At 34.3% G+C, this 24,048-nt stretch overlaps 1 protein-coding gene and 1 pseudogene across 1 annotated transcript; both read left to right on the top strand.

Moving 5' to 3' along the window:
- The first annotated feature begins 3,524 nt into the window (after nt 1-3,524).
- Nucleotides 3,525-8,463, top strand: LOC132564310 (uncharacterized; annotated as a pseudogene).
- Nucleotides 8,464-12,439: 3,976 nt separating this feature from the next.
- Nucleotides 12,440-23,892, top strand: LOC132564309 (nephrin-like). Its single transcript, XM_060228979.1, has 16 exons — nt 12,440-12,473; nt 13,201-13,488; nt 14,032-14,319; nt 15,509-15,796; nt 16,492-16,800; nt 17,281-17,586; nt 18,201-18,539; nt 19,123-19,413; nt 19,798-19,908; nt 20,168-20,189; nt 20,737-20,807; nt 21,196-21,223; nt 21,839-21,909; nt 22,201-22,231; nt 22,559-22,623; nt 23,360-23,892. Exons 1-16 carry the CDS (start codon nt 12,440-12,442, stop codon nt 23,380-23,382), a joined length of 2,565 nt encoding a protein of 854 aa, XP_060084962.1. The 3' UTR covers nt 23,383-23,892.
- The last annotated feature ends 156 nt before the right edge of the window (nt 23,893-24,048 follow it).

Here is a 24,048-nt window from a genome sequence, read left to right as displayed (position 1 = left end):
TCCAATGTCATGTGAAAACTTGCCATTCAAATGACTTCTTCTAAATAACCAAAAGGCCCAGGCCTCAGGATGATGGAATGAAAGGCAAACAAGAGTGTTAAAATTAATTACCTTGACATACTTCCAAGGTCACAGGGATCAGTTATGTTAAAAATTTGAAACAATTTTTTTTCAATAACCAGAAGGACCAGGTTGCGATATAGAGACTGTAGCATTCTGGGATGAAGGGCTACCAAGTTTGTTCATATTATTGATCTATGACCTATTGTCAAGGTCACAGGTGTTAAATATATCAAAATCTTTTAAACAACATCTCACTAACCAAAATGTCCAGGATGCCTATATTGGGCCTGTAGCATGCTAGTATGAAGGGTTACAAATTGTGTTAATGTGATTGATCTTTTTTTCTTTTTAAAGGTCACATGGTGCAATTCTGTTAAAATCTTTAAAAGTATTGCAAAAGAATCTACATGACTGTGGATGAATGTATTCAAACAATTGACCTTGACTTATAATCAAGGTTATTGGGTCAAAATATTTGAGATCTTTGAAAACATTCAACTTGCAATTGGCCTGGAGTAATGTGTTGTAGCATGTATAAAGAATGTGATTTAAAGTTTGCAGAAAATGTCTTTATGAGCCAACAGTGTATTTGTAAGCTGTTGAGTAGTTGAGCAATTTACGTGAGGTCTATATGGCTTCTTTCATATATAAGTGTTTATAATCAGATGACCATTAAAACCTCTGATCTCCTTGTTTTGTATCAAATAAAAGAATATATCAATTGGAATGTAAAGATTATGAACAAGAAAATGCAATGTTATGAAGTGGCGCCCGTCAGGCATCAACTTCTTCATTTGATCTCAATTACCAGCTGACCGACTGTCATTTGGATAGAAGGATAGACCCTTATTCAATGTCACAGGGGTCACACTACTTAAAACCTTTAAGCAACTTATTCTGACCAACCAAAAGACGTAGAAGCATGGTATTTGGCTGACAGGTTCCTAGGATGAATCTTGACAAAGTTTTCAAGGTCACTGGAATTTAATCGTTTTTAAGGAAAACATATTTCGAGGAAAAAGGAAATGGCATTTACTAAAAATCCAGGTCATAACTTTATCGAATTGAGTATTAGAAGCTCTTTGTTGTTGAAATTGGTTAAAATACCCATTTTGAATGTCAATGGTGTACATGTCAATATATTTGTGATATTAACACTGATTATATTTTTGATGAACATGGGTCACTGTCAATTTAAGAAATAATTTGTTGTTTACTGGTTTGTAAACTACATTTTGTATTTCAACATGATGTGCTAACAACAAAATGCAATTTACACTTCCAGTAAACACCAGAAAAGACAAATTTTGTACCATTTTGGCATGGAAAATCCTTGGATGAACAGGAAACAATTTTGTATAAACAGTCGGCATGGACTTTTAGACCAGGTGTAGAGCATGCTTAGGCAAAGAGGAATGAGTTCTGTAGAAACTGTAGGTCTTGACTCCCTTCGGTGGGAGGGGTGGTGCCAACTAGGGGAAATAGAGCAAATTCTTACTTCCTTTGTATTAATGCCAGGATTCTGTCCTGATTTGGTCTGAAACATAGGGTGAAAGGAAGTCTTTTTTGCATGAATTACAGGTCTCTCTCTGCCTCCTTTGCTGGCAGGATTTGTAGTCCAAAAAGAGGAAATGAAGTTCTTTTTCAGTTTGGTCTGTAACATTGTTGTATGAAGGGTAGTAAATTTGAAATAAATGGTGGGTCTTGGCCCATTCGGAGCGCAGAAGGGACGTGGCCCAATATGATAACAGAGCAAAATCTTTAAAATTCAATCCTTCCTGTTGGAATAATTTGATTTTGAACAAATTTGGTCTGAAGCATCCCTGTGTGAACAGGAATCAATATTGGGTAGATGTAGTGTATTGGTCACCCTGAGGTGGGAGGGACAGGACCTCATAGAAGAAATGGAACAAATTCTTCAAAATCGTACTCATCCTTTATTTTGAACATAATGGGAATTAATTTTGTTTAAAAGGCGGATCACAACAACCAGGGGTGGACCCAATATGGGAAAATTGTTAATTCGAATTCTTTGAAATCCTACTCCTTCTGTAGGAATGATTGAATTTGGTCTGAAGGATAAACTGAAATTTTGTACAAACAATGGGTTTTGGCTTCCAGGGGCATATTGCAGCCTCGAATAAGCAATTTTTTCTCTCCTTCCAAATTATACATGACACATACATTTGCTAGGTTAATTCTTTCGTCGTTTAGGGTAGTGCAAAAGTGACATACCCAGATTCATCATTATTTTATCATCTTCTGATAGCAGTTTATATACATGTTGAATTTAGCCCAATATAAGCAAGACGGTAAACAAGATGGAGATTTCTGTCTTTGTTAATGTCATCAGTGTTGCTATGCAATGCTGAAATACATTGTTGCAATATTTGCAGAGTAAATTCTGGATGTTTTACGCTGCTAAAATAGTTTTTGGGCCTTATTTATTTTTCACATGTAATTGTAAGATTTTCATACCTGATGAGACTACCATATTTTCCTGGTTATAAGTTACATTATTTTTTTGGCATTTGGGCATGCAGCGCATGGAGGAAAAATTGGCAGAATGGGGGGAAGAGAAAAAAAGTGTTTCGTCTGGATATCGGTTCCGCACCAATATGTATTTCAGAACGACCATATTGACCTGTGTGACCTCGCACCCTGATAATTTTGGTTGTTGTGACATGTCACATTTCCAGGAAGAATTAAAAATAATGATTTTAACCAAGGATACCAGTACACCAGTACAAGTCTTCTTTGAGTACCTGACCATCATGTGTTTATGACTGAAACAGCTAATCTAGAATGGTCATTTGCAACCATATACAGGATGATTTTAAGATTGAAATAAAAATAACTCTCTCATGGATTTAATTAATCATACCTTTAATATGATTCAGAATAATATCTCCTGCACTTTTTTGTGGTTGCTTCGGAAGCCATAGCTGCCTATTGCATCATGGCATCGATAAATCACTGAGTCAAATTCTAGAACATACCGCCATGCTTGTTTACGATAAGAAGGACTTTGTGTAACTTTCAAGAAATATTATGGGGCTATATGAATTTTGCTAGCATACATGGGCCTTCGCTAATATTTAACAGTACAGACACCGATGGCAATATTGTTGAGTAAACAGTACCGTATCCACAGTCCCTATACCTGTGCAAAGGTTCCCATGCCAAACAAGACTGATAATGGCTATTTTACATTTTAGGATCACGTCAATGAAATCAAGGAATATCTGTGTATAATTCATTTGAAAACTTAAATTAAATGTTTCACTGACAGTATTGATAAATTGCCTTTGACTGTCTTATATCAACAAACTTGGTCAACATAACGGTTATTATATTGTAAGAAAGGGTGTGACTTATATCCCAGTGTGTCTTATACGTGGGTCAAATGAATAAAAATGCTAAAAACAGTTCTGCAGCTTATACTTGGATGCAGTTTGTAGGCTGGAAAATATGGTAAAACAGAATTGTCATCATTTAAATGTTTTAATGCTTTGATTTTTATTTCAACATTTCCAGATCAAACACTTGGAGCTGATGAAATAACAATAACACTGAACAAGAATGCAGAATTAGGACAGTCCTTAGAAATATATTTGCAAAATGAAATAACAACAGGAATGTCTCTGAATAGGCCAGATTAATCACTGGCTGGGAACTGTTTAGCTCCACTTGGGGGCATAAGTGTAGGATGCACAACAGGATTGACACAAGATTTGGTAAATGGAATAACCACCTTTGCTGTCGCATCAGTCTCAAGAACTACAGATCAAGGTGAATGGACAAGCTCACATGGGACCGACACTGGGAGAAAAAACATAACAGTTCTAAGTAAGTATGGAACTTAATTATCAAATAAACAATGTTATCTTAATTATTTAGTAAAGTGTTTCATTCAGCAACTTAGCTTACCTGGCCATACTTAACGGGTCAAATGAGATTATTGCCTAGTGCGGTTGTAACGTAACTTTACTCAAGAAGACCACCTACAATTTATACGAGATTGTTGTAAAATGTTATTTCTAGCAGTTATTTACAAAAACACATGTTACACAGCTAATCATTCTACCTCTCGTACAAGTCACACACATGTATTCATATATATATATGATCAATGAAGTATAAGCAACAGTATGGACAATTTTTTTGAGACAACCCCTTCACCAAGAAACAAATATCACATAGACCACACCACACACATAGAACATAAAACAAATATAAAGTTATAAATTTAAATGGAGAGCTGTTGTGTAAATTTAGGTGTCGCAATAATACATTTGGTGGATGGACACTGAGGCCCTTTACAGCAGACAAAAAACCATCCCAAGTTGTGGTCAAAGAGTCCCAAGAATTGTCAACTCACCCAAAGAAAAATTAGCCCCATCAAATTGAAAATTTGTACTTCAGGACAAGAGTTGAAAAATGGCACCAATCTCAAATAGGAAGGAAAGCAGATGGAGTAACTAATAAAAAAGTGCATGTAAGTTGATTTGAAAAAAAAGAAAGAAAGAAAGAAATGGGGGAAATAGGAGACAGATAGGTAGATGGTATTTTACTTGTTACCTCAGAGGTTGCTCCATGGGCTCCTTGTTTTAAATTTATACATAGTAACACATTCATTACCCTTAGGAAAATGTTTTATTTTTCCAATGTGTGTCTAAGAATGGGATTGGCCAAGTATTGACCAAGATATAACACCATGAATTCAGTAATATATGTAGAAATGGCTAGGCAGACATTTCAATAGTCAGTTGGGGCATGCTCTCGTCAGCTACTGTGCTGAAATTGTAAAATCTTCTCTGGGTTTCATATACAGTACCCATGACTGTGTTTACACAGATTATCCTGTGATATTCCCATGTCTCGTACGTTGTACAAATTCCATATTGACATCAAATTGCCTAATTCTTTCCACAACCACCACCTTTCTTTATGTTGCCGATCACTGGCATACTCTCTGACAGTGGTCAACTCAAACCCATGCCTATAATCAAAGAACAAAAAATCAAATTGATTTTAAATTTTCTTAATAAATAAGCTTCAATATTTTAAAAATTAGGAACAACATATAGTACTTAGTTCAAGCAGAATGTTTTACTGCCAATCAAGGGTATTGTAAAATTTTAAAAGGTGTTGTATGAGAAGTATCACTACTGTTTACATGTTAGACTGGTCATCCCATGGTATTTCTCACTCTTGCATAAAAATTTGGTTGCCAAAACCTTTCGAAGAAGATAGAGATATATTTTATCATGCAAGTTTTAAGAAATCTATGAAGTTCAGAGTTGAACAAAAAGAAAGCAAGAAATTAGCAAATATTGATACTTTGAAAAGTTAAATGTGTATTTCAGCCATACCTACTTACCTGCAGTAAGTCAATCGGTGACTGATATAACATTGTCATCAGGTAACAGTAATGCAAACATTTTGACCATCCAAGTGAATTGTGCATTTCCAGCTGTGACGCTTGACTTGTCATTTGTGGTAAGTGTTGTTTTGATTTATTTGTTGATGGATAATCTAAATAACATACTCAGGAGAGCTTGAATCATCTCAGCTATATGCTTTTAGTTATGGTTGAAACATTGATGCCTGATATTAAGGATGCTGTATCAAATGAAGTGTCCTTTGACTGTTTGAAAGAATTTTTTCCCTTTGCTTTCAGATCATCTGACACCGAAGTCCGTATTGTCACTACAATTGACCACAAATATATACCAGTAATACACGAATGTAGACAACCTGTCACACGTCAAGAAAGAAACATAGTCGAGAAATCTTGCACAGTGTTGAAGTAGTGTGTAGGGTACACAGAGCAATTTCTTTAAAATCCTACTCCTGCATTCCTGGATTGGGAATACTTTTGTATGAAAAGTTGGTCTCAGTCACCTAGGGCAGAAGTTGGGGTTGAGTGGGGGGCAATATGGGAAATATATGAAATTCTTTTAAATCCTATTCCTCTTGCAGGAATGATTAGAATTTGTCCAAATTTGGTCTGAAGTATTATTGAGTAAAGGAGACTCAATAGTGTACAGATCATGGGTCTTGTGGCCCTCTATAGCACAGGAGAGTTGGTTCTAAGCAGGAAATAGAGCAAATTCTAAAAAGTCCTTCTTCTTCTGTTGAATGTTTTTCTGTTTGGTGTTAAGTATTCTTGGATGACAGGAAATAAAATTTGTGGCATGGTGGGTATTGGTCTCCTTGGGCAGCAGGGCAGCGGCAAACAGCAAAGCAAGTTGTTGTATTGGTTGATCATAGACCCTGGGGTTGGAGGGGTGCCCGGGTCCAAAAGTGGAAATAGAGCTAATTCTTAAAATCAATCAGCAAACTAAAGCAAGTGAGTGATACAGGCCCTGTGGACCTCTCATTATGAATGGTGAATCTGATTTCTGTTTGACCACAAGGCCTAATAGGGAAATTATTTAAAAAATAATCTGTCATATATGAAATTCTTTGGTAAATGAATGAACAGCTGAATTAGTTGTATAAGTGTTGTAGGGCCCTTAGGCCTTTTGCTTATATGGGAGTGCTGTTATTGCTAATCTGCATAAGAAAACATTGAATATTAATAGGAACATTTTACTTATCAAAATTGACAGCAAGAATTAGCCCATCATCTTCACTTCATAGCTCTTTGATATTGCATCTTTATATTGCAGCCCGTGAATGGAGGTACTGTAGTGGTTGCCTCAGCTTCATCACCAGTATGTATCAAAACAAGTAATACAGGGTGTGCTGACTCAGATGCCAACAGCTACACTTGTGACATTACTCCACAATATGAAACATCTCATTAACCTGGCCAAAAATATTATGCAAAGTTTACAGTCAATCTTGATGGGCAATACCAATCAATAGGACTGAATTCTACTATTTTAGGTGAATGGTGGTCATTATTTTCCACAAGATACATGTTTATATCTCATTTAAAAACCATGTAACAACATTCTATTTGTGACAGCTTAATTTGGTTGTTCGTTATCTATTACTGCACCCAATTTATGTAGTTGATCTGTGGTGTCATGGTTTTTGGAAAGAAGCATAACCCGCTTGCCCTGGCAAGAAGCAGGCCTCCGATATGTTTTTGAGTGAGGTATCCGCTAGCGAATACATCATATCAAATCCCTGCTGCAAAATGACACTGATTGCTTAGAAGGTGATAAACACAGCAGAGAAACATACATTCAGCTGACATGTTTATTTAGTCTGTTACCCAGATTTCTTCTCATGCTGATAGACTTATACCTTTTCACCTATAACTTATATTTTATTCACTGCATAAAATGTCAATTTGTTGAAAGGATTTGACTATACGTTACTCTCTATGTTGATAAAGTAAGAAATAACTTTGCTACCAAATGACTGGGTTCAGGACCCACGCCTTGAGACATAGTATCTGGGTTACATCTTTGATACAGTTGAGAACCACAAACCATAGCCATTGATAGCAATGCTAAGCATCAAGGGATAAACACATTCATAATGTAGGAACTGGCTGTCGGGTGTGGCCCAAACCATCTGGACTCAATTTCTTGGTTATATCTATGAAATAATTGAAATCCCCACTCCATAACCATATATAGCATTGCTTTGCATCAAGAGATAAACACATTTGTTATGTAAGAATTGATCCTTGGGTGTTTACATTGTTACTGTTGATTCCAAATGCATGTGCTTTTTCAAATATCGCGAAAAATGTAGTTTACTGACAGACAAAATGAAAACACGGATTCAAGAGATGCAGGTTTAATATTGATTAAGGAAAAAAATTACGATGGTCATAGTGATCTCATTTAGAAATATTCTGTTTCTTTGTGCGAAGTGAAACTAGTTATGTTTAATGTTTGTTACCTTCATCCATGCCTGTTGATTCCGTTGTTGTATCTGTTGTAATCATTAGAGAACGTGACCTAGCATATTTGGATTACGATGAATTATCTGTCGGATGTTATCGTTGAAACAGATGGCCAAAATACATGGCCTTATCTACTTGTATGTTTTCAAGAGTCTTCTTGTCTCTTTGGCCTAGTTTTCCTGAATTGTATTTTGTAGAGGACACTATTCTGAAACTTATGGCATTATTCCATTGTATGTTTTCAAGAGTCTCAGTGTAAATCTGTCTTCCAGTCAGACTATGCCTTAGTTTTATTGAATTTTGATTGATGAGTGATCCTGGTCAGGTATTGATATTTTCTTTTATCATTATTTAACGAAGTATCACACAAAAGGATCTAATAAATAAATGTCTTGTTTATACACAGCTTTCTGCTACCATACATAATAATATAATCATTCTGTGTTTTGTTTGTTACAGATGGTTCATTGACTCAGGCCGTAAACAAGGGACTTTTGGACATGACACCAGTATCAAATGAACAATAGAGGCAAAACTAGATTATTTAGACAACAACATCAAGTACCTGGTTGTTATGCTAATTCCATATATATCTCTTTTTAGTGAAATATTTGAAATATTCATTTCAACATTACAGATATTGCATTGTAACTTTAAAAAAAGGGTCAATGTATTTGTTTTTCTTTGGAATAGGAATACTCTTATGATGTTTGTTAAAAAATACACTAATACTACACCCACCTATCATTCATTGCTATCTTTAAAATGCTAAGTCATTCATTTACATTGTTTTTCACTCATGAATGATATAGCATAATAAGCAAGTATATAATATCTATCTATATATATATATATATTCCTTGAAATATGAGTAGTAATGTATGCCAGGGAATTTGAACAACAACAACCCATTCTAGTTTTTATTGAAAGGTGTACTTTCGATAATTAATCACGTCTCACAGATGCTTGGTTTGTAGTGTGTTTAACCTTATATCGATATTTAAGATATACTGCGTTTTACTCAAAACACGTTATTTTAGATAAAAGTGATGGATTCACACCACCTTAATTACATATGTATGAAAGGAAGTTTGTATATATTGTTGTCACTAAGATTTTTTACTAATCTGAATGAATTTCATGAAAAGTGATGGCGAGATGTTTATTGCAGTCATTTTAATGCAAATAAACATCGTGTTATGAGCTACATCGATATCTTTTTATACTACATAAGTCTGATGTATTAACACAAATATTATGTATTTGTGTGAGATTTTTAACAGGTCACATGACAAGTTACACTGGTGTCCGAATATAGGTTTTTTGATTACATGTACAAGTCTGCCTTTACATACTGAGTTTGTTCTCTGGTTCCCTCTCGTACATTGAATAACTGTTTTTTGCTGGTGATGGCACCTGCTCAACTGATTGTTATTTTTGAAAAATAATGTTTAGTTGATATCTCTAAGAATCAGCGGGGACTTTACAGATTTAATCATTCATTGTGTAATATGTAACAGTGAATAAACATTTTTATACATTACTTTTATAAAAGTAAATAGATGTCTTTTTAAATAGATGCATTATCAGTTTTATGATGAAATCCCATGACTGACTTTGTCTTTGATGAATATACTATATTACACTAGTGTAAAATGATAGTAACGTTATATATATATATAATTATGTGTAAATATAGATTACTGTGACGTTGCCATAGAAAATGCTATGACGTTACATATTTACAGATTGTGTTGTGCCTGAACAATAACAACCTCAGATGTACAGTTGAAATATTTATCATAGAAATTATTGTTTTCTTCATCATTTGCATATTCAATTCCATTTGGTTTGTGATTTATAAGACTCCTCATTTGTACTCGCAAAGGCTTGTTGAAACAAAACAGAAAAAAACTAGTTTCCTAAATTTATCTGTCAGGTTTACAATTATTTAAGTTTAAAAAATAAGTTGCTAAATTACTTGTCGATAAAATTCAAAAGATGATAAATACATGTTTATATTATTACACTTAAATGATTTGTGTGTTGATTGATTCCTAATCAGTCCTGCTGATTTTAGTGTGTTCATTCAGGTCATCTAAGGTAAATCTGTACCCAAATCTGTATAATCTGTATTATAATGTTGTCTCCCTTAGTTTTATATTAAATCAGTGAAGATCATATAGAACTTTTAGATGAATTTCTGTTTTAATCATAAACATATGATTTCTTACTGTTTCTGATAGTAATTGTCCTAAACATTAATTACCATACAAACACTGTATACAGTGGCTGATTAATATCGCAACATTCCGACTGGAGTTGATTCAGCGGTTCATCGTATGGTTATATATCTGTTTTGTTTTTATACTTATATGTAATAAGTTTATATAACATTTTTATCTTTTGATTGTTTGCTACTCATTTTCACGCTCTCTTGAAGGATTGAGAATATAACGAAACGAAATTTTAAACGATTAAGAGCTTAAAATGTCTGCGGCCTAAAATGTTAAAAAAATTGTTATTTTAAATGATTTTGTAAAAACATTTGCATATACTGACGTCAAATTGTTTCCTTTGATGTCAAACCCGGTGTTAGAATTTACATAAATACCTGCTTTATTTGAAGGCTTGCTAGTGTACATTATGTATTTATGTACATCCGATATACTTTTTTTTGTAGATCAGTTTACACAATTTTATTTGTAAAGCTCTTATAGAAAAATAGAAAATAAAATGATTAAAAAAAACTTGGTGATGTTTTGATTTAAATAACATATTTTTGTAATTACACGAAATCATATGCATCTTGACGATGTATTAATGATACAGAAAATCATAAGTTTTACTCATTTATACTGTGACAAGGTAACAATGGTACAGAAGGTGACAAAGTAATACCAGTATATAGAGTGACAAAGTGATAATGGTATATATGATAACAAAATAGTTATGGTACATAAGGTGATAATGACATAGTGATACATAGGGTGACGCAGTAATAATGGTACATAGGGTGATTATGTAATATTGGTACATAGGGTGATTATGTAATAATGATACATAAGGTGACAAAGTAATAGTGATACATAGGATGATTATGTAATAATGATACATAGGGTGACACAGTAATAATGGTACATAGGGTGACAAAGTAATAATGGTACATAGGGGACACCGTAATAACGGTACATAGGGTGATTATGTAATAATGGTACATAGGACGATTATGTAATAATGGTACATAGGGTGACAAAGTTATAGTAGTATATATGATGGCAAATGAGTAATGGTACATATCGCGACAAAGTAGTACTGTAATATTGGATAACAAAGTTATAACGGTGACTTTTTGAACAATACTTTCAGAGTTGTTTTCACACACAAATGTCAACAATGTGTTGTTATATTTAGCACAGCATTTAAACTTCCTCGTTGAATTAACACGGAAATTTAACATGGTAGATAGGTGGACCACCATGTTCCTCTCTATGCTGTTGATAATTACTGTAACATACGTTGTTGTACAAGGTACGTGGTTTATCGTCAGTTGATGTCATCTTATAACGACAATAACTATAATGATAATTTGATATGTTTGTCAAATCAACCTCTATCTATTTATTGATAATGACTCTCAAATTAATTGAACGCCATACCTGACAACCATCCACATAATCGGCTAAGTAGGTTACGACCAACGTGCTACATATTCACTGTTGAAAAAAACCTGTAGATGTTATAGTACTCCCGCAAAAACAAATATCGTCTGCTAGTAAAGACTAGTTCTAATATGTGTGACGTGATATGTTAAATGTTGCACAAACAACAAAAAACATTTAAATGATTTCGACACCAAGCCAAATAACAAAATTAACAGCTGAGTTTATTTCTTTACCATGTTATATTATATTTGCGGCCTCGTACAGTCTCCCTGTATTAAATATCTGTGTTTTAGCTACAGTGATACACATAAGTAACACTATATATACAACAGCTCCACATGTGTCATACGCCTATGACAGATAGCTCAATTATTGAATTAGTTATAGCATGCTTTATAATGTTTTCTTCAAATCGATATAAACATACTTGACTTAGTGGCCAGCATCCTCTAAGTACTGACAGGGATGTTATATACTTTTATTTTATTTACTCTATAAAACTCTAGCAGAATAAATTATGTATAACCCGACTATTGACTCGACGTTGCTTAGCTGTGTTTTAGTCCTGCATTTCAAAAGTCAATCTGCCAATTCTTGTTACGAATCACATCGAATTTTGGCAAATGATTAATTCCAAATCAACATCTTAATTACCTTTATTTATTTATTTCGTTTCTGGGATTCTGCAAAAATTAGCCTTGTCCCGGGAAACTGGGGAAAAGACCTGGTCTCGGATGAAACCTTAAACGTGCATTACCCACTTACACCCTCCTCTCGAATCAACACATTAACTATCAATAATTATAAGACAATTGCTATCGGCATATGCCCAAAAGAGATGCCTGTAACAGCTGACCATCTGCTATCAGAAGGTAAGAAAAACCTTCTCAAACTTCAAGAGGGCAAAAAAACCCACCCCTATTATGTCATAATTTTCTACCCTTATGCCGACGGTTTGTCGGAAACACACACACACACACACACACACACACACACGCGCGCGCGCGCGCACACACACACACACATATATATATATAAATATTTGAAAAGAATAAAATCAACAAAACTGTATCCCACTAATGTTTTCAGGTCTAACGGCCATCTTCAGGCAAACATTCTGAAGATGGCCGTTAGGCCTGAAAACGTTAGCGGAATACAGTTGTTGTGTTGATTTTATTCTTTTCGAATATCTTATGGATACAGCATTTTAAGGTACTTCTATATATATGTATGTATGTCATATATGCTATAAATATCTCATGATATATATTAGAACGAACGGTAATAATGATATACAGATGATCAGCCAAAATAGTACAATTGTTTAACAAATAAACAATGATGAATGGTGCTTTCTCACCTCTATTTGGAGAATCCAACACAATGGTGCTAATCTAATGGAGAATTCGTTACGACTAAATCCAACCAAATATTTGACTCATATCCTGTATTATAATGTTAATAGATTTGCCGTTTAATATCAATCTATCAATGCAATTGATGGCCTTAAGACTGAACTTTTCTAAAAAAAAAGACTGTCATATACCTTCTAATACATTTGTAAAAAATTCTCATGCAGAAATCATTTGACAATTTCAGGCCAAAACATCACACCAGTATATATCCAGATTAACACCCCCGTCACATTGACCTGTCCGGCTGATGACCAGGCTACGATTCTTAGCTGGACTGGACCCGGAGGTACCCTGTATGTCACAGGAACTACAGCTGAAGCTGATCTTTCTGGCATTGTTAAATCACGGATATCTGCGAGTCACACAGGAGGGAGTTATACACTCTCATTTACAAAGTTCCAGTCGCTTGACATCGGGATATATATATGTATGGTTGACGGGACAATGGATCTACAGATGGTCATTGTACAAGGTATGCATAAGGATGTGTCACACAGGAAAGTTTCAGTCCAAGGACGCTAGGATATATACATGTACATATTTGAAATGCGATAATCGTGCATTAGATTATTTACATTTACAAATATGGCAAAGCTGAATAATCGGTATCCATGGATTTCACATGTAGTTAGAAATAAACTATTTTCAAAACATCGTTAAAGCAATTAAATACACAGTATTATGATCTACTGTAATCCCAAAACACTTAAATTATAAAGCATCATATACATCGATAATTAAAATATTGGTGTTTTGGCAACAGACCTCTAATAATAGAACGAGTTTGTGTACGATATATAACGATTTACCAACAAAACAATGTTTAAATATTGTCAAATAGAAAAAAAATAAATTTCGATGTATACCGATATATAACACATAACATGAAATTGACGTAAACCAACAACAAACACAGACTTATAAATAGCCTAAGTTCTACTTATTATCATCTAGAAGACAAAACAATTCCAGAGTCTCAGTTTTGTTTCTATTTGCATCCTGACGAATTCTGAAGGTGTGACATCAGCCAGTCCAGTACACACCAGACAGGGAGGAACAGTAACATTACAATGTCCTGATACTGGTGGTAGTACATCGTGGTCTGTCACTTCTACTGGATTTGTTTACACCATCGGAACACAAATCAACCCGAGCCTAGCAGACTCAATAAAGACGAGACTCGCTGTTACCAATCAGAACGGAATCTATAGCCTACTGATCAGCAATGTACAACTGTCAGATGTCAGGGAATACCAATGTATCATTGGACTATCAGACACATTCTATCATCTACTATTCTACAGTAAGTTATGTCAGATTGGTAATACAGACACATTCTATCATTAACTACACTGTACAGTGAGTTATGTCAGATTGATAATACAGACACATTCTATCATCTACTACTGCGCAGTGAGCTATGTCAGATTGGTAATACAGACACATTCTATAATCTACTACTGTACATTAAGTTATGTCATGTTGGTAATACAGACACATTCTATCATCTACTACTGCGCAGTGAGTTATGTCAGGTTGGTAATACAGACACATTCTACCATCTACCACTGTACAGTAAGTTATGTCAGATTGGTAATACAGACACATTCTATCATCTACTACTGTAAAGTAAGTTATGTCAGATTGGTAATACAGACACATTCTATCATCTACCACTGTACAGTAAGTTATGTCAGATTGATAATACAGACACATTCTATCATCTACTGCTGCGCAGTGAGCTATGTCAGATTGGTAATACAGACACATTCTATAATCTACTACTGTACATTAAGTTATGTCATGTTGGTAATACAGACACATTCTATCATCTACTACTGCGCAGTGAGTTATGTCAGGTTGGTAATACAGACACATTCTACCATCTACCACTGTACAGTAAGTTATGTCAGATTGGTAATACAGACACATTCTATCATCTATTACTGTACAGTAAGTTATGTCAGGTTGGTAATACAGACACATTCTATCATCTACTTCTGTACAGTAGGTTATATCAGAGAAGTAATACAGACACATTATAGCCTACAGATCAGCAATGTACAACTGTCAGATGTCAGGGAATACCAATGTATCATTGGACTATCAGACACAGACACATTCTATCATTAACTACTGTACAATAAGTTATGTCAGATCGGTAATACAGACACATTCTATCATTAACTACTGTACAATAAGTTATGTAAGATTGGTAATACAGTGTTTACCAGATTGTTTTAAGACAATAATAATATTTTAAGACAATATTTGTGTTTTCTTTGAATTATTAACTATTACGTTATGGCGGTGTTTCAAAATTAGCGTCATTAGAAGAATCTGATATTTTAACTCAGATTAAATTAGTCTTCTTCGTTAAATGTAAGTCATAATTAATCTACTCCCATCCTATTTTGCTAAAACACTAGTATGCATAATCGACCATGATTATGAATAACTTATTGCCTCAGCTTTCATTTTTTCTCTCTCAGTTCCTCCAAATTTCCCTAAAATAGATAACACGGACAGTGTTGACGGCCAGAACAGAACAATAGGAACGGAGGATGTAAGTATGACCTTGACATGTAATGCACGTGAGGGTACTCCATCATCCAATGTGTCGTGGATTAAAGATGGCGTCATCCTTGCGACAGCAGCCAATGTAGTCAAGTACAGAAAGGTCTTCACCCGAGCTGACGATAGAACCATGTATACATGTCAGTCCAGTAGTCCGGCCCTGACCAGTTCTCAGACCACCAGTGTGATAATATACCTAGATTGTAAGTATTTATTTTGTTCCCAGGTCAGTCAAGTAGACCAGTACTGACCAGTCCTATCAATAGGGTGTTGATGTACCTAGACTTTGAGTATATATATTGTGTGTACTCGGCAGTCTAGTAATCCAGACCTGGCAAGCCCTAACATTAACTCCCTCAATAATTAAGACCAAATTCATCAGTAAATATGGTCAAAGGCAAAGAGCTCATGGGAAGAGTTAAGACAGCAAGACTGTTCTCAATAATGTTTCATAATTTATGATGCTGAATATTTATTTCGTTACATTTTTTAGCATAAGTATGGTATAAATGGAAGAAATATCAGGCATATGATGTTTAAATTTCCTATATTTTTTTGTATAAAATCGATAGATTATGATGTCTAAACTAATCTTTTTAGCAGCAGTAAACTACGTTGGTTAATACAAATTGGTTTTAGGCGCTGAAACAAGAGAATAACATTTCTGGATTAAGAATGATTTGAACAGTAATTCTGATTTTCCACAAGAATGGAAACACGTACTCGATGAAACAGGTGGCGCAGACATATATAAAGTAGGGTACAACTAACTACATGTTTAAATCGGGGTAAATAGAAATACAGTATATCTAAGTGAATCAGGTTTCTCAGTCATAGCTTAATGACAAATTCCAAAAACGTTGAACATTCTCACATAAAAAGCAACTCTAAATTACAGTGAAACCGAGACAGTCTACTATATCTGGCCAGATGTCCCAGACAGAGAACACAGACCTACAGGTAGTGTGTGAGTCTACAGGAAGTAGACCGGCGGCCGACATTGAGTGGAATGTTGGGGGAACATGGCAGTCAAGTAATCCAACAGAGGTCAAGGCCATGGACATTGCTACAGAAACCTACACCGTGACGTCAACACTCTCTCTCCGAGTCAGTCGTCAGGACAATGGGAAGTCTGTGTACTGTAGAGCCAGTAACCGGGCCTTATCTGGAGGGACTGAATCAGAACGACGGACTATAACAATATTGTGTAAGAATATCATCTCTAACACAGTCGCACGTCAGGTCAATACACGTGAAACGGTAACATTCCGTACATCCTTTGAGGATAACTTTCACATATTTACTATGGGTAATACAGCTGTTTACATCGGAGTTTACATATGTGATATCATTACCTTCTTGGCTATGGATCTTAAAGTTTATAGTCGCATTAGTTTTACGGTATTTCAAGGTGTGCGTAATGAAGGGCTAAACTGTTGAAGTTATTTAAAATGAAACTTGATGTAAATAATCAAATAGTAAGAGACACGAGTGTTAAAAATAAACTAAATTTTCCTTGTTTGTATCAAAAAGGGGTTTCAGTTTGAAAAAAGACGACATGAAAAATACGAGAATAGATTAATAGATATACCTACTTCCATATTTTTATATCACTGATGGATAATCTGTTACGTTTAATAATTTATTTAAAATGGTAATTAATATCGCCACCAAATTTTATTCTTAGACCCTCCTGACGTACATATCAGCTACACCAACGCCACATACACATCATTCCGTAGGACATTGACATGTACCCCAGATGGAAACCCGGCCATATACCAGTTTGGACAGTGGCAACACACGGCGGAGGATGGTACAGTGATACGTCAGTTAACTGGAAAATCCAGTTCTAAAGAATCTATCCTAACCCTACCTGACCCTGGGACTACACATCGGTATGAAGACACGGGCTACTACATATGTTCAGCCTCAAATAACATTCCAGTCCCGGAATCATATACGTCCGAATCAGTCTTCTTTGTGGTAGAAGGTACATGTACATCAAGCAATTTAGTTGTTTTCTCCAAACATGTCATGCTCAGTGTTGTATTAAATTCTGTACTGTATTCATCGGATTAAAACAATTCTATCTTAATATCATGTTAAGCTGTATTTACATCCGTTCTATGAATTGCAATAGTAAAGATTTCGCTCCACAGAGATTGAGTTGTCGACATACTTATCAAGTGAAGTGAAATTGAAACTCATTGTTATCATTCGTAAGAACCTCTCTGTTTATGTGATGCAGATATGAAAATTCAAACCAAACGAACATTTATCAACTCGAGACATTTCCCCGATTCCGATCAGGAATCATTTAGGTGATTTTCCAGTTGTGCTAAACATTTCATTTAAAAGAAAAGAAAGGAAACATCAATTCAACCTTTTGTCTTTTTTTACATTTTTGTTTTATGGGTGGTATGGAGTTGATTACAAGCTCCATTTTTCTAGAAAAAAAAATCATTTTGTCAAGCGTTCCAAGATAGGATTTCATTCTAGTGCACGTACAAAATAAGCACATGACGACGTATTAACTGCTGTGGTATTTGTGTCTGATTGATCTGTCGTTGTTATTGGTGATTATTTTACTTTGATATATTGAAGCTCCTCCTGGGATTATTACCAACACTACAGTGGTAGAGGAAAAGATAGGGAACAATGTCACTTTGGAGGTGGAATTTTACAGCAGACCAGGAGTAAGTCCAGATACTGTCACCTGGACCACGGGAGGTTCTGATGGATCACTTCCCGCTGGCAGATCATTCACGTCTGTAGATCAGAGGACTCTCCTACTGTCATTTCATGGTGTCGATGTACAGGTCAAAGGTTATGTTGCTACACTGATAATCAGGAATATCATGGATGTAGACTACGGTAACTACACGGTGATGATTGAAAATAGTTTTGGAACGAGAAACCACACCTTAGCTCTGATCAAAACAGGTGAATATTAGGAACACTTGTGCATTTGGTAAGGAAACAATTGATGAAAGATGTAAAATATCAAAGCACTCGTTGATAAACCGATATAAGTAAACAGACTCTACAGTGACAAACATACATTTACATGAATATTTTGACGATTGAAAAAAACAAAATAAGACACTTTCTAGGGGAAGTTGTAAGCATATTTTTCTTTATTTTATTTCAGTAGTATGTTTACTTTAAAAGTATGTCTGTGTATAATTCAAAATGCGTTTATGAAATAATAATAGCGGATGCGTTCTCTCAGTCCAATTTTTCGTTCTCTAGCATATTGTCCTAATCAGCTTGCTGTTCGATTGATTAAAATGGACGCCATGTTGATGCGTGACAAGCTATTTGTAATAATGTTATCTATATCATTATTAAATGATAAATCTATCACGTTAAACGTAAAGAAATATATTTAAAATGAATTGAATATGAAAACGATTTCGGGTAACAGGGCTCAGGTAACAGATTCTGTTTATCTGTAAAAAAGCAAACTCAGTGCTCATCGAACATTATCCAGAAATTATTGAAATTAAGGCACGTGCTTTTACAGACCGACCGTCACCTCCTCTCTACCTTTTACAAAAAGATGTAACCGGAAGTAGTATCACAGTGCAGTGGATTCCGGGTTCAAATGGAGGAGTGACTCAGTCGTTTGTAATTGACTACAAATCTGACGTCAGCAAAAATTACACTGAATTGAACGCAATTCCAGATAACCTGGAATCCGTCATGTCATATAAGATAGATGGACTGAAAGAGAACACGGTTTACAGTATCCGAATTCATGCTCAAAACGACATTGGCCAGAGTGATCAGATATTCATCACCGTTTCAACCAGTAGTAAGTTGATACCATTAACATTGAACATTGGAGTGAAAATTACATACGATATCGGATATATAAACATTACCTTTAACGAAATATCCCAAAAAATACACATTTATTTATGATAATCATAAAGAGGTTGAGTACATCGTATTGACCAATTCTCGTTTCCCTGGACTTTTTAGTAGAGGTATTTCTTATATTATACGTACCAGATTTCTGCTCAAATTCTAATGTGATATATGATAGATAAGATTAAAACAATAGGTATGTAAGGATACATATTTTGCAGAAAGGACTCTTTCGTATTAATTCACTTGGGCACATTATATATTTTGATATATATTTAAATGTTTGTTCGTTACACTAATTTGAACTCGTTCGCCTTATATTTTAAAGGCACAGAGAAATGTAATGAAGAACTACATTCCACTAGAACTGCGCTGATTTCGGTGTCTGTCTTCTGTAGTGTTGTATTTGTAGCGGCGGTCGTTTTTAGCATTGTAATAAGTGAGTATCACAGTATGCCTAAAGGATAATTGCCTGCTTGATGAACCAACATCTATGAAATGAAGCGCATTTGTATACAGTTATTTCATTCATTGAATGTTCCTCTATAATTTAAAGATGTAACAGAAGACACACAAGTGAATAACACTTTTTAACAAAGGTAAAATCGGATAAAGTATAACCAAAATAAACTACGTACCTATTAATGTTTTACTTCTTTATGTGTGACTATGTTCTGGTTTTGATGTGTATGTTACAGATAGACGATCATCGGCAGGATGGTAAGATAGGAACAATAGAATCGCGGTATTCACATTATAGTATGAAAGTTGAATTTGCACTTTCTTTCTTGAGAATTATTCAGTAGTACACGCAGTACTTCTCTACTTTTTTATCACAGACGGTATGGAACCAGTGTTCTGCTACCTTTTACCTTATAGCCAGTACAATGATACCCGTCAAATATTTCAACCAAATGTTGAATAACCCCTAAGACTTGCGATTGCCTAATTGGGATGCTACAAAAGAAACAGATATTGAGTGAAAGAAGTAGGATAATATAAGACGAGATGATATGCCATAAAATAAACGGGTTTATCATCTTCATTTCTAATCAATATGATTGACGCAAAAACGCAAAAATGATGTAAAATTTACTACTTCTCATATGCTTTCGTGTGACAATATCTAATATTTTAAATCAAACACCTCGTTTTTGTGTAATTGTAGCAAATGAAAAAAACTGAATGTAAAGGACGAAGATACAATGGAGTGTGACTGTTTGGAGTAAGCAATACCCTTCGACTATATTTGTTTTATCTTTTTCAGTCATCAGAGGAGAGACAACCTTCAACACCACAGTGGACAAGAAATGAAACAGGTCGCCGTGCCCGAGGGAGGTTAGATAACTTTCTTATATATTCTGAGAGAGAACTTCGCTGGAATCAATTTACTTCTGTAGTCATCTTCGTTCATATCTGATTAGAGTTGTTTTCTTACCAATAAGTTCCCTATATAATAAGTTAGAGTTGATATTTCTGTTACTTCATCTTATCATTTCAACGTGTATTGTACATACTCTATTATATTGAATCATTGAAGGAGACAATTGAATTCAGTGTTATTGCTCCAATTACCATACAAACATTTCACGGACTGGTATAAATATATCAATCACGTGTTATCATTCATTGTTTTATCTATTACATTACCTTAAATATTACTATTCTTTCACAGATTCACTTTGTTTTCATTGTGTTATCTCATTGTTTTCTTTTTACTTTTAAGCGATGGTGAAAGATCGTGATCAAGACAGGTATGGACACATTTGTAAATGCTTTATTATAGTGTTACTTTACTGAATGCGTTTTGCGCAAGTAATTCTGTTGTTCGTTCATTCTTATGTCATTTCATAATATAGAATGCAAAACATTCTGAAATGTCACATAATGATAAGATGTAATGTGTACAACAGAAAAATAAAAAATCAAAGGCCAATGCTGATGTAACTATAAACAGCGATAGACAAATTATGTCAGAACAAAGTACATCAAAGTTATCGAATTTCCGATACAGTTTTACTGGGAATATATATCAATGTACTATTAGTAAATATTCTTTTAGTGACACTGTTAGTAGGTTAAACGTCGAGGCCTGATATTAGAAAATACCAGAACAATCAAAATGTAACACGAAAGTGAACGTTCACACAGTGGTAATTTCAGTAATCTACACCTTAACTTATTAAAGTGATCAATGTTTTATGTTTTGTAAATTACTCGCATCAAATAAAACATAAGTACACTGGATATTGTAATTGTAGCGTAGGTTTTAAACAGTTTGTATACTTCTCTAAAAGTCATGCAAATATATCACGGTACTATCATATACATCCGATATTCATTATTAATCTATTTTACACCCTCCTTAGTCAGTCCCATTACCAGGATCTGAATCCGTGCGAAATTCAGCCAGCTTCTACATACGAGCGCCTTTCCGGAGGTGCGTACTCTAATCGAACGTTTAACGAATTAAATCATCCTTGCATTTGTGCATTAGATATTTAATATATCTCAGATTAAATGCCGTAACGTAGATGATATTTTTGGAAGGAATTTCAACCACATCGTAATCGTTACTTTACACTCCATTTGCTTTAAAACAATAAGATAAAGTGTACATTTCATTTACATATCACAATTATGATATTTATAGTAAATATTGTCCAACTATCATTTTTTGTTTTCCTGATTGATAAATGATGCAATTAAAATGACTTCTTTATGATTGTAGATGACATTGATGTCAGTATTGAACAGGAAAGGTAAGATCACTTCACATTAAATCCAGGTAAAACACAATAAATACTTATTTATCATAATGTTTCGTTTTGCTGTCACCTTTAAAGGGATTGTGAATTTTATAAATACCAGTTCCCCTATTATTAAAAGTTACGAATTGTATATAATGATTTGTAACCGAATTATAATTATTTGGTATCGTTTATCGGACTTTATCACGCGACATTTCCTAAGACTATTAGACAATGTCGATTGATGTATTGTGTTTTACATGTCGTCAAGAACTTATCTGAAAACACTAATTGACAATTTTTGTTAAAACATGCTTTGTCTCAATGTTATGTTTACAGAAACAACTACGAATCGCTGAAAGAAAATCCATTTAAACAAGAATATGAAGAACTAACAGTTGTCGGTAGGTTGGTTTTAGTGGTCAGATTTGCCAAATTAACTTGTTTTGTTATTTAATTTAGCCATCTCTGTATTTTTGCAAAGTTTGATAAATCAGGTTGAGCTAACTACTTCAGAACTAATGAACATCCATATATCATGCAACTTTTATAAATAGAAGGATATTTCCTTTGAATGTAATACGCGTTCAAGTTTGGTCTTAATGGATCACGCCTACTGACAGGAAAGTTGATATATCTAGAGCTGGATTTTGCAAAAAGATTGTAATATAATATATTTTAACACAAATTTAGATAAAGAGATATGTTTGATGAGTTGATAGTAGATATTATATAGTTTTTATTTTAAAAATATGACGCCGAAATGAAAATGTTTACACCTTTTAAAAATCGACACAAAACAACCAGTCTATTCATTTCATAACATTTCGTTAGTATTATAATTCTTCTGACATTGGTTTCAGAAAGAATGTCTTAAATCAGGTAGTACATTTTAGGGAAGCCAGTTGGAGTTTCTGGCGGGAAAAATATACGAACTTTTGATTTTTATTCATTTATTTATTTATTTTTTGCAATCTTAATAAAATTCGTGGTATCGGTTAGTACAGTTTTACCAATGTAATCAATTAATACAATGGTAGCGATGAATTAATCCGGATTTTATTGCTCCCTACATTCATAAATACGTCGTTATTCGAAATGTTGTATTTGCATTAAAGTCGAATATTATTTCCATTTCAGGGTCAAAATATGCGAACACCTGACGGAACGTACGCCATCACAACGTATGTAGGTAAAGAGATAAAAAAAAATAGTCATCACCAACTACCGGGACGGTGTGTGGTAATGATTAGAAAATACACAGTATTATACCATATGAAGACTAGTACAAAGTGGAGGTCATGGGAATCTGACTTTATCAATTAGTTCTGTCGTACCGCTACTTCCTACCTCAACAACAAATGGATGTATTTATCAAGGAATTTCTTTTGTATCTCTCTAGTGGTATACGCCCTGGAGTGTTTTTCATCGGGTGAGTCAATCAGAAATTGACTGTGATGTCATACTGTGGATAAGGAAATTTTATTCCTTGTTACAACAGTGAAATTGTTAGAAATCTCAAAAGCTGAATGTTAACATTATCCATGTTTTCAAGCCTGTAATAATACATATGACATTGAGCGAACTTTGGTTTAAAGTCGTTCTGTCCAAAATGGCACGTATCATTAAATTGATCAGCTGAGTGTAAATAAAACAATACAGGCAGAAACTAATGTGGGCAATTGTCATTGAATAAAGAAGATATGTCGTTCGTTTCCTATCATATATATTCCTCATACTAGTTTTAATATTTTTGAAAACATTTACTCGCTATGAAGCAATTTTAAATCTCGTTTTGTAAATGTAATATGTAGGGAATCAAGTAGAGA

The sequence above is a fragment of the Ylistrum balloti genome, unplaced genomic scaffold, assembly GCF_031769215.1.
Source record: "Ylistrum balloti isolate Yb309-2 unplaced genomic scaffold, AGI_CSIRO_Ybal_v1 Utg372158, whole genome shotgun sequence".
Classification (NCBI taxonomy): Eukaryota; Metazoa; Mollusca; class Bivalvia; order Pectinida; family Pectinidae; genus Ylistrum; species Ylistrum balloti.
The sequence above is the reverse complement of the archived record's forward strand: the minus strand, read 5'-3'. Positions and strand labels throughout refer to the sequence as shown.